Below are 13,086 nucleotides of genomic sequence, written 5' to 3'. Positions count from 1 at the left end.
CTGAGGCCTAGCATTTAGCTTTTCAAAGCCCTTCAGGTAATTCTGGTAACTGCTACAGTTTGAGAACAACTGGTTTAATGAACTACTGAGTTAAAGGTACTGGACTCTACTCAACCCCCCCTGCCCCTTAAATGGTTTTGAGAACAAAGGATGTAATTCATGACACCTTTGTATGAAGGAAAAGGGTATATTAGTTTCCTACTGCTTCTGTAACAAATGAGCACAAACTTAGTGGCTTAAAGTGACACAAATTTATTTTCTTATAGTTCTGGAGGTCAGAAGTCCAAAATCAGTCTGACAGGGCTGAAGTTGTCAGCAGGGCTGTTGCCCTCTGAAGGCTCAGGGGAGAATCCATTTCCTTGCTTTTTCAGCTTCTAGCGACTACCCTTCTTCCTTGGCACGTGACCCCTTCATCTTCAAATCCTTCCTCCCTACCTTGCCTCCTGTTGTAACTCTTACTGTACTGCCTCCCTCTCATAAAGGCACTTGAGGTTATAAGGGACCCATTCAGGATAATCTTTCCATCTCAAGATCTTTAACTTAATCATACCTGCAAAATCCCTTTGCTGTGGAAAGTAACATTCTCAGGTTCTAGGGATAAGAATGTGGATATTTTGGAGGCAGGGGGGCATTATTCTGTCTACCACAGGAGGAAAATGAGAATGTACATTTTCATTGCTCATATTCACATAAGTAAACACTGTAATGACACCTAAGAAACTAATGTAAATGATTACCTATGGGGAATGTGGGAAATAGGGCAAAGGGAAAGAGATGGGAGCAAGGCCTCTTTTCCCAAAGTATACTCTATGTTGTTTTGAACTTTCAGCCCCACAGACATATTACCTATTAGAAAAAGTTAACACTAAAAAAACAAAAAGAATGAGAAACTTTTTAAAAACTCTTGGCTGTTGAAATGTTCTACTTGAACATGGGACATCAGAGACTAAACCATGGCAACTCTGTAATCACAGAAGTTGTAAGTATTAAAAGAAAAGTGTTCTAATGGTGATGTGGTTACTAGAGGAAAAGGAATTAAGATATCAGAACACCCATTCTTGGGAACAAAAACAAGACAGGCATGAAGAAATAGATGAGGAGCTAAGCTCAGCCTTTGAGAACATCAAGCTCTGACAGTTAAGCAGGGCAACCAAGAGTTTGAGAACACAGCTTCACATGCCAGGAAAATCACTTACATGCAGTTATAGGATCATTTGCATACAAACATGCGCAACACTGGGAGCTGCTTCCCCTCTGTCATTCACAACAGAAACCCTTCTGTTCCCCCCTCGGCTCTTTCTGCTGACCTCCAATGGCAACTCCCGGGCAGGACCATTGTGTATATGTTCTGCATCCCCCTCAATGGTCCAGTACTTCTCTCTCTTCCATTTTGTTCATCAAGTCCCCAGAGAGTCAACCACCATGGTCACTCCAAGTCCCACATGCCAGCTGACTCTGCCTACTCCTGACACAGGACAAACAAAGCCTCAAGTGTGAGGGTACTACTCACTTGCATTAACAAGTTTTTGATTATTGTTCCAACAGAAGCAATTTGGCCTTGTCAAGGGCCATTTATTATATAGAGTCTATGTCAGTCCCATGCTTGTTGGAGGGTTTGGGAAGGGGTCACAAAGATAAATCAAGACATGGTCCTTGTTCTTAAGTTATAGCCAAGTTTAAACCACCAATATATTAATATCTAAAATGCAATAAGTGCCATAAAAAAAGGTATGAGTGAAGAGCTATGGAAAGACACATGTAGAATCAATTACTTCTTACCCACATGCAGAAGCAATTCTCAAGTCCTAGAAAGCAAAAGAGATATGATGTGTAAGTGGGGTTTTACAGGATCTGCAGAAGTCTGCACAATAGGGAATGGCAACCCAATCCAAGCCATGGGAAGAGTATGAGCTGTGTAAGTACACAGGTGATGTGGATGGATTCCAAGTGTCCAGGCAGGACAATGGGGCTGGTTATGAAAGGCCATGATGGCAGTAAAAACTGTGGAGGTTCTTCTATAGGTAGTAGGGGTCCTCTGGAAGAGAGTGTTGCCAGGTCAGGTTTGTGGTAGGACCATAATTCCAGGGGAATTGTAGAAGCCTTTATTTGTTTAGACTTTACTGGCAATTTAGTAACCTGGGGAGGGACTGTATTATATAATGCACACTCCATTTTCATGTTATGATTGCCTCATCTTTCTCCTCCTCCCATCTGACCTCCTCAGCCCTGAAAAGTTCCACACTCTTTTTCTTTTTCATTTTTTTAAAATTTACATCGAAATTAGCATATAGTGCAACAATGATTTCAGGAGATTCCTTAATGCCCCTTACCCATTTGGCCCATCCTCCCCCACAACCCCTCCAGTAACCCTCAGTTTGTTCTCCATATTTATGAGTCTCTTCTGTTTTGTCCCCCTCCGTGTTTTTATATTATTTTTGTTTCCCTTCCCTTATGTTCATCTGTTTTGTCTCTTAAAGTCCTCATATGAGTGAAGTTATATGATTTTTGTCTTTCTCTGACTAATTGCACTTAGCATAATACCCTCCAATTCCATCCACGTAGTTGCAAATGGCAAGACTTCATTCTTTTGAATTGCTGAGTAATACTCCATTGTGTGTGTGTGTGTATGTGTATATATATATATATATATATATATATATATATATATATATACACACCACAACTTCTTTATCCATTCATCCATCAATGGACATTTGGGCTCTTTCCATACTTTGGCTATTGTTGATAGTGCTGCTATCAACATGGGGGTGCATGTGTCCCTTTGAAACATCACACCTGTATCCCCTGGATAAATGCCTAGTAGTGCAACTGCTGGGTCATAGGGTAGTTCTATTTTTAGTTTTTTTGAGGAACCTCCATACCGTTTTCCAGAGTGGCTGAACCAGCTTGCATTCCCATCTTTTTCTTTTTTAAATTGAGATATAGCTGACATGTAACATCCTGTTAGTGTCAGGTATACAAATAACGATTCAATATTTGTATACATTATGAAATGATCACCACAGTAAGTCGTTACCATGCATCACCACAGTCGTAATTTTTTTCTTGTGATGAGACCTTTTAAGATCTATTCTCTTAGTAACTTTCAAACAGAGAATACAGTATTAACTAGCCACCATATTGTGCATTACATCTGATGATATGTTATAACTAGAAGTTTATATCTTTGGGCTTCCCTTTACCCATTTCACCCATCCCCAGTCCCCAACCTCCACCTCTGGTAAACACCAGTCTGTTATCTGTATCTACGAGCTTGGTGGCTTCTGTTGTTAAGATTCAACATATAAGTGAGATTGCGTCATATTTGTCCTTCTCAGTCCAACTTGTTTCGATTAATGTAATGCCTTTAAGGTCTATCCATATTGTCACAAATGGCAAGATTTCATACTTTTTATGGCTGAATAATATTCCACTATGTATATACAACATTATTTTCTTTATCCATTCATTCACTGACACTTAGGTTGTTTCCATGTCTTGGCTGTTGTAAATAATGCTGCAGTGAACATGGAGGTACAGATATCTTTTCAAGTTGCTACTTTCCTTCTTTTCTTTCAGATAAATACCCAAATGTGGAATTGCAACATCATATGGTAGTTCTATTTTTAATTTTTTTAGGAACCTCTACATTGTTTTCCACAGTGGCCGCACCAATCTACATTCCCACCAGCACCACATGAGGGTTACCTTTTCTTCACATCCTCACCAATATTAGTTATCTCATCTTTTTGATAATAGTCATTCTGACAGGTGTGAGGTGATACTTCATTGTGGTTTTGTTTGCATTTCTCTGATGATGAGTGATGCTGAGCATCTTATCATGTTCCTGTTGACCATCTCTATGTCTTCTTTGGAAAAAAAACTCTCTATTTAGATTCTCTGCCCATTTTTCAATCACATTGTTTTATTTTGTTTTATTGCTATTGAGACATAGGAGTTCTTTACATATTTTGGATATTAACTCATAAGATAAATGATTTGCAAATATTTTCTCCCATTCAGTGGCTTGCCTTTTCATTTTGTTGGAAAGTTCCAATTTCTTAACCCTATATTATGCAGAATGGCTTCATATTTCTCAAAAGTCTTGGCCTCAGCCAACACTCAAGCCACAGGGCTTACTTCTATGCTAAATAATTATCAAAGCATTTTTCTAAATAAAGGCAGTTATTTTGGTAAGAGGAATGCCAGTAGCAGCTGTTAAAGGGAATATAAATTTCTTTATCTCATCATAGGCATCAGCAACATCAGCAATATTCTAAGTATCTTCTATGTAATGGAAATTATCTGTGAAACATAATTATGCGTGAGAAACACAGGCAGTATTCCCAAATTTATTTCAGCATTTCAACATCCAAGGTAAAATAATTGCAGGACGCTATGTTAAACTTGTTTTAAAAAAAGTTTATTTGTTACAAAATGTTAAATACTAAAACTAAAAACATATAAATCCAGGTCAGGCTATATTAAAATACACACATACCCTTCTTAGCAAAATTATTAAAGATTGAATTAAACAGATGCTTTAAATAAAGTACTCTTGAGGAAAAATTTTTTCTAATTAACTATGTCAGTGTAGTGTAGTTTTTAAAATTACAATTGAAAAGTTCAGCTGTCTTAGAAGTTAAATTTATCCAATTCTTCAGTTTTCTGTTACTGTCCAATATGAAGCCACCATGCTGGCTTGGACAGGGTGAATTTCAGTTATGTTACTGAAACGTCTATTTTACAAGCCTACTCTCTTATAATATGAACAGAGAGTAGTCAGAAGTATACAAAGGGTTATATAAGGTGAAAACTTGGCCCATAAAGAAAAGGCCTTAGTTCTACCACACAGTATCTTCTCTAATTAAAATGATTGGTAAATATACTGAAGCAGAGATGTGCACAAAGCATACATTCATCTAGAAATAATCTTTCAATTTAAAAAAAATTCAAAAAGAGCACTCATTTCTCCAAGATAGTTGATAAATATTTTTAAATTTCGTGTTATTTTAAATTGAGTTAATTCAAAGGTATTGAAGAGTCTAGGTTTAAAAACTAATTTGATTACTGTTCTGACTAGTTCTGAAGAGCCATGACATCAGTGTGTCTGAGTCACTCACACAGGTGGTAAAGCACTTTCATAATAAAAACTACATGCTCAACACTAACAGAGCACCAGCTTCCAAACCTAACTTCCACTCAGGTCAAACAACCTAAAATAGTATCTATGGTCTAGGTAAATGTTAGATTTACAAGTATTTTCAAGAAATACTTTCTTTTGCTTTAGAACTTAATATTTTTTCAATTTCCTAGATTAAAAGTTACTGATTTAGAACTTTAAGTGCTGTAATTCACACAGGGTAAGACTATGCTTAGGAAGAACATAAGACTATTGTGTTTTAAAAGACCTTAAATATGATGAATTTCTAGAAATCTACTGTAGTATTTATTCTTTACAATGCTTATCCTTGTCAAATGGGATTTGCCAATAGTTGATGAACCCAAGTGATTAACATACAAAAAACATAAAATGCATTCCAGTAACCTTCATCAATACAATCTAATTAAAAATATATATAGGGCATTTTTACTGTCTTACTCTAACAGTGCTGATATACATCCAAGGACTAACTATATAGTACTTTGTCTAATACTATGGTATAAAACCATTTAATTAAACCTTTGAATAGCTGGAAAAATTAGGTGTCCTCGAAAGTCCATAGAAATTAAAAGAAAATTATATCCCAATACTGAATTACAAATGAAAATGATGTTAACAATAAATAGTAATCTGATCTTCCATCGCTCGGCTTGTGAGCTTCTAATGTAATTATTTCTGTTGACATTTGATACAAGAGACACTATAATTCTATCCTAGTACCATTTTCTCTACATGTAATGAGTCTCTGATTTATATCCTTTCTTTTAACTTACTGGGTTATCTTGAAGGTCAAAATTCATGCTACTCATTAAATAACCTTGCGGTCCTCAGAATTCAAACAATTCAAGCTGCTGACATCCTAAGCTTAGTAAGTTACTAAACAAAAAACTCTTGAGCCTTTGCTTACAAATTCTCCAGAAAGCATCTCTTCCTATGAACATCTTTATAAATGATGCATTAAAGTCACACTGGTCAGTCACTTTTATTAACATCCTGGTCTCACAATGATCAAGAAAGCATTTGTTCACCTGTTATGGAACCAGAGCTGTGAGTGTTCTAATGCTGAGACACCACAAGGCACGTCTCCCTTGCCTGAGGAGGTGGCAGCAGAGGCAGGAGAGACTTCCCCAAGGATGGGAAACCCCATGTGATTTCTTCCTTCCAGCATGCCTCCTTCTCTTCCCTTGATGTCAATGACTCTTTTTTGCTTTCAGAGAGAATGATGTTTGAGTGACAAAATACAGTACCTATCCTGCCAGGAGATACACATAATTTGGGGGCCCCAGTACAAAGTGAAAATGCAGGGCCTTTCTTTAAATATTATGAAGAATATCAAGATGGCAATGGCAGAGCATTGAACCAAGCATGGGCCCCTGTGTTAACACACGTTACATGGCCTTAAAGCCAGCTCTGTTTAGATCTCCTGCCCAGTCAGAATCCAGAGAAGAGACAAGGTGGCACAGTTGGGTTGTCCACATAAAAAAATAATTTTTTTTCATGATGGTTTAAACATTGTCACTGATTTGAATCCACGTGGCATTTCACTTTCAAAATTCCATGCAAATTTCTATTCCTTAAAATTTCAGACTGATCAGCTCTACCTTAGATTTTTTCATTATTGAAATAGTCATACCGGGTCTTTAAAATGCCCATTATTTTAATAGAGCAATTAATCAGACATGATGAAACTTTAAAATTAATCCTACATGATTTTTTTCTTAATTTAAACATTTCTTAACTGGGAGGGGTACTAGTATCACTAAAGCAACAGGGCATCTTAAAGGGAAAAAATAGCTGTATAACGACTTTATATATTAGGATGGTGATGCCTTAGTTTTAGCCTATGGTATATTTTGTTCCCTTTTAAGATCACAATAGTAGTTTTTTGTTTGTTTGTTTGTTTGTTTGTTTGGTTTGTTTGTTTTCCAGAGGACTAACAAACACATTAAGCTGTATGGTAATTCTTTTTAACGCCCATATTGGTTTCAGTCACAGAATTTTACTGGAACACAGAGGTATCCCATTCTTCATAATAATAACAATAACAATAACAATAATAATAATAATAATAATAATAATAAAAAGTGTATGTATATAAAAGCTCTGGGTTACATTACTAAGCAACGACACTTCCGGGAGTGAATATACTTCCTGTATTCCGCAAGCTGCTTCAAGTACATATTCGATGGCCATCTGTGCTTTTCAACAAAACTGCGTTCTTCCACTAAAATTTTTAGAAAAAACAATGTTAATTGCAAATATTTTATTTTGGATCAAGTTTAGATATTAACTATTGATTCCTTATTTAACAGATGGGATCCAAGCTCTGCTCTGTATCCTCGGCCCTTCACTCAATGCTTCCAAAATTGTTTAACACAATTTTGGTTAAATCAGTCATCAGGATTTGTATTACATAATTTATGATAATATACATCTTGCCCACTTCTTCATCAAGTAGTATTTATGTTCTTTTTGTTTTTCTCCCAAATAAGACTTATTTTTCTTGGAGATGACAACAGACTTGCTTTTCATTTAATTAGTTTTCTTTATAGCTGACTTATTCTTCCAAACTCTTTAACATCCTCTCAATTCCATTCTCCACCCAACCACAGTCACCGGATAATCTAACTACTCTGGTAGCAGCTGCTGGTCTTGTCATGGCCCTGGAGAGGTCCCTTCCTCAGAGCCCTGTACCCTCTTGCTTTCTAGGCCTGCTTCATTCTTTTGTGTTGGATCCCTCCACTTGTAGACTCTAGGTCCTTCACTCAGTTTCTTTTCTAGTTTTAGTGAAGCACAACCTTTATTAGCTCCCTGAAAAAGGGGGTACATATGAAGTACTTTTGAGACCATGCTTGTGATGAAACATCTTTATCCTCTTTACACACAATTGTAATTTGGTTTGGTACCAAATTCTAGGTTGAAAACTTCCCTCAAGACGTTGAAGACAGAATTCCACTGCATTCTAGTTTCCAAAGTTATTGAAAACTCTGTTACCATTAAGATTCATAGTTCTTGGCAAGTGATCTGTGTTCTTTTAAAACTTTTAGATTTTTCTATTTGTAGTCAGTGTTCTTGCATGTCCCAGTGATGGACCTTGTTCATTCATAAAGCTGAGCACTTAGTAGATCCTTTCAATCTGAACACTTGGGTCCTTTGGTACTAGGAAAACTTCGTGTATTACTTCTTTGCTAATTTCCTCTCTCCAATTTTATTCTGTATTAACTTCTATTACTCAGATACTTCATCTCCTGGACTGAGTCCCCAGTTTTTTAAAAATCTTTCTCTCTTGTCTCTTTAGCTGTTTGTCTTCCTTTTTATGAGATGTCCTTATCTTTATTTTTCAACTCTTATGTAGTTGTTTCAACTCCTTTATTTACTTAGGGTTTTTTGTTTTGTTTTTACTATCATATTTGTAATTTCCAAGAACTATTTCTTGTTCCTGTATTGTTTTAAAATTATGGTAAAACACAGCATAAAATTTATTATCTTAACGATTTTTAGGTATATAGTTAAGCACATTCACATTGTTGTGCAACCAATCTCCAGAACTCTTTTCATCTTGCAAAACTAAAATTCTATTAACTATTGTTTTTTTCATAACTATCCTGCTTTATGGATTTATATCTCTTATTCTTTCAAGATATTAATTTATAATTTTTAAAGTTTTTTTCCCTACTTTTTGTGCCTCTAAATTCTTTCTCTTCTGTGTTTATTAATTTTATTTTGGTTTTGGTATCTGTCTTCCATATTGGACACTGCCTCAAGTAACTGCAGATCCCTGGTTATCTCCTTACATTTAAGAGTGAGACACTAGAAAGCTATTTGGATATCTTGTGGTCATGGGTAGGACTTACTGACTGGTAGAATAACTGAGCAGATACTTGTTGGGTTCACTGAAAGAATTCCCAAATGAATGCACCTATATATTTTTTCTCTGAGGCCAGAGAAAGATGCTTCAATTTCATGCCCAGAGTATGGAAGCCAGGCAAACACCTGGCTGCCACAAATCCTAGAAGGACCCTGGAGGCTAAATATACAACATGCACAATTTCACATGACCCCTAAGTTTTCAGTCCAACTCCTTAACCCATTCTCAGCTATACCTGGAGTTTGTGATTCTATAACATTTTTGGTTTAATTTCTCCAGTAATAAACCTCCCATTCCAGGATGATGAGGGAGAAGGAGTTGTCTGCCTGGGTGGAATGGAGTGCAGCAAAAGCTTCTTCATCAACTTTCAACTAAGTACTGCTTTCAGCCCCAACCCTTATTCTGCTTTCTGAAATACCTGGTCCCTCAGGTTTCTAAGGCTTCTTGGTATTCTGCTGGCTGAATCAGCTTGTTTCTCATGGTATTCCCTTCTGTGGGTACTTAGGTTTCTTTCTGCTAAGTCAGTTCCCACTTCTCCATCTACTGTTTGACCTCATATATTATAATTCAGATTAATGAGGACCTGATCCAGGCTGCAGGACACGGATATAAAGAAACAATCTAGCAGCTCAAGGAAGTTAGCTGTAGTTTCATTAGGAAGAAAAGGTGACCTAAGACTACTCCCTTGGTTAAGATTTAAAAAAATAGAAAAGTTATCACAGGTGAGCTCTGGCAGCCAACAAAAACCAAAACAAGACAAAAAAAAAAAAAAAAAGAAAAAGAAAACTTCGCAGTATATAATATGTAACACAATATTGGGCCAAATTAAACTGTGGGAATAATGAATCCATAAATGCCAAGGGTAACTCATATTCCTGTGTAGTGCTATTTGTTTTCAAAACAGTCCAGCATATAAAATGTATCTAACATTTAAAAGCTATTTAACTAAGTTCTGTTGCATCAATGTCAGCATTAACATGACATCTTGTCTATTCTCACCTTTCAATTTCTTTTTTTTAATGTTTATTTACTTTTGAAGGAGAGAGAGACAGAGTGTTGAGTGGGGGAGGGGCAGAGAGAGAAACACACACACACACGCACGCACACAAACACACACACACACAGAATCTGAAGCAGGGTCCAGGCTCTGAGCTGTCAGCACAGAGCCCAACGCCGACGCGGGGCTCGAACTTATGAACCGCGAGATCATAACCTGAGCCAAAGTTGGATGCTCAACCAACTGAGCCACCCAGGTGCCCCTCACCTTTCAATTTCTAAACACGCTCAAAGAAGAATTTTTAGTCAAGAGAAAACAGTTCACATAATTCCAATAATAATTTGATAATATCTGAAACCGAAAATGGGAAATTATTTAAGGGAGCTGTAAATTGATGGTGACAAGAACCCTTCCAACTTCAAGTGACACTGTGAAGTACGTCCAGTATAAGGCAACAGGGAGGAGGAGAGGTGACTAGGATACTCTGGAGGGGACATGGTCCTTTAAAAGGGCAGCTACTTGCTCAGTTCCAGGTTGCTGCCATGTGGGAAGAGGGGCTGAGAGTAACCAGGTCTTCCAACTTTTCAAAAGAAGACAGAAATGGAAACTGTTACAATTTTCACATGATGACCACTAAAAAAAAGTAATACCACATGGTCCAAATAAGACACTTGGCAGACTATATTCAGCTACATTCAACCCACAGATTTCCAGTTTGTGACTACTAAGTTAGATTAGCAAATTCTCCCTTATCCACCAGGGGCTTTTTTCACTGCCTACAATGACACACCACAGCAGGTCCTAAACATAAACAGGTACCAGTGAATCAGAACATTCGTGATACCTTAACTCCCATCCAAGGAACATAAGACAGTCACTGACATTGCCTCATCTTCTCACCTGCCTTCTTAAAGCACACCCTGGAGTCCTGCTTCTCACTCTGCCAGGCAGTCATAACATACTTCACAGTCAATTGTATAAGTGATAAAATAAAATAAAAATTTATAACCCAACAGATTTATAGAGCACCTTTCTCCTAAGGTTGTTAATAGTACTCCCTTGTGTGGCATACTTCTATACAAGATAGTAAGTGGAAAATAATCTTATTCTTTTTTTTTTTTTTTTTTTACAAATGAAGGGGACCTACGGCAGACTAATGAAGGTGGTTCTAAAATCACAATGTTCACTCGTTTCATTTTGAAAGAACTTCTTAAAGAATAACTGTATAAGAATGTCCCCACTAACAGCAAGAAGCAGCCTTTATCTTTATGAATGGAAGGGGTTTGTTTCTTTTTTGCACAAAGTATATGCTTAGTAAATCTCTATATTCTGCTTTAATTTATTATGTTGCCCCACTGCACTAATAGTTAAATTATATGTAAGAAGGCTCCCAATAGGTATACAGTGTTTGTCACCTAACTGAGTATATCTGCCAAAAATAGACTATGTGTTTCCTAGTTTCCTATACTGTGCAAGAAGCTGAAAGAAACCAGAGATTTTCAAACCTGTTAGCAGCAAATTATCTTTTACAAGTAAAACTTTATGGAAAACTCTAAGATATAAAAGCAGGGGCATCCAAGAAGTACAAATTCCAGCCTTCTCTTCTTCCTTCCCTCTTCCCTCAGCTACTTCCAGCTCTCTGCCCCCACTTCAGAAAACCTTCAGGCATCTCCAAGGACACGTCCCTGTTTAGAGTTTGAAACTACTTAACTAGGTGGTCTTTAATTTCCTTTGCCTTTTAACTTGATTATTCCTTGAGCCCATTCTAGGTAACATGAGCAAACCATTGGATCTAAACTGTCTACTCTGATAACTGTTCTGTTCTCATTTTCTTTTTTCTTATGCAGTACTCAGAAACTCACACTGTGATTGGTTTTAAAGTTTATAATTTATCTTACAGATCACATTATGTATACTCTCTGTTCAGTAAGTTTTGCAACATTTATCAACAAAAAACCCTGTTATTCCCAAGTAATATAATGGATTCCTATATAGATATACTTAAATATAGATATCAGAACAATAGAACTGATATAAACAGTAAATGATAGTTTCAATTCTTTCACAAGAAAAATTTTTGAAATCTGTACTATTTAAATTTTGCTTCTGACTTAGGTGATTAAAACCAAGATCTCGTTTATCACAACCAAATACCACCTGAGGTCACCTTATCTCTCTACTTCAGGAAAAAAGGTGCATTTAAAAATGGATGGAGCTATAAAACAATCATTAGAAAACTTCTTGTGTAACACAGGTCAAGCTACTTATATAGCCAGCTGATTCTAAGTTAGAGAGTCCTCAATTACCACACTGTGTTTGTGTTTTTGTTTTTTTTCTAAATAGGCTTACACCCAGCGCAGAGCCCAACATGTGGCTTGAACCCACCGCCCTGTGATCAAGACCTGAGCGGAGATCAAGAGTCAGATGCTTTACCAACTGAGCCACCCAGGAGCCCCTGCACCGCATATTTAGAGGACTATATGATGCCGACTTTTTTTTTTAACTTTTTGTTTTTTAACAGCTCCAATTCCTACAAGTTATGTCTCAAATCTAAGAACTAAAACAGTTTTCTTTTCAAAACAGTAATTAGCAACCTACCTGAAAGATCCTGAAACTCAGGCTTTTGGCTGAAGATGAGGTAGTTCGTGGCGATGAAATGGAGCAGCCAGGTTGAGAGGCACTCGGAGTGGTGAAACTGCAAGAGAAATGGAGCGTGAAACCATGCAGGGACCATGAACGGACACCAGGCGGGGAGAGCAGTCTGCGACGAGAACCCCACTGTGAGCTCACTGTGTCCATGCTTCCGCCTACTCTGAGAGCAGAAAGGAAAGGGGGGGAGTTACCAACGTGTAATCATAAAATTACAGCAGTGAAGACACCAAATCAAATGAACAACAAGCTCCAGTTGCTGGAGCGGCTAAACGTCTGAAGCAGGGGCACCTGCACCAGGAGTTAACAAGACTGGCTGAGGTTCCTGAGGATTTGGTTTAAGCTTTTAATCTAAGGTCACGGCCTTCACCAATTGCACTTCTGTCTGGGTTGCAGAGATAAGATTCT

The 13,086-nt window shown here is 37.2% G+C and overlaps 1 protein-coding gene across 1 annotated transcript in view; it reads right to left on the bottom strand.

The window, feature by feature from the left end:
- Nucleotides 1–4,475: 4,475 nt before the first annotated feature.
- RHOBTB3 (Rho related BTB domain containing 3) overlaps nucleotides 4,476–13,086 on the bottom strand; it is a 52,998-nt gene continuing 44,387 nt past the window's right edge. The window contains exons 11-12 of the mRNA XM_042990439.1: nucleotides 12,628–12,724; nucleotides 4,476–7,388 (exon numbers count right to left, since the gene is read on the bottom strand). Of these exons, the coding sequence (XP_042846373.1) occupies nucleotides 7,273–7,388; nucleotides 12,628–12,724 (213 nt within the window). The 3' untranslated portion in view covers nucleotides 4,476–7,272. The remainder of the gene's footprint in view (nucleotides 7,389–12,627; nucleotides 12,725–13,086) is intronic.

Source organism: Panthera tigris, chromosome A1 (assembly GCF_018350195.1).
Source record: "Panthera tigris isolate Pti1 chromosome A1, P.tigris_Pti1_mat1.1, whole genome shotgun sequence".
In the NCBI taxonomy this organism is placed as follows: domain Eukaryota; kingdom Metazoa; phylum Chordata; class Mammalia; order Carnivora; family Felidae; genus Panthera; species Panthera tigris.
This window is presented reverse-complemented; position numbering and strand designations above follow the sequence as displayed.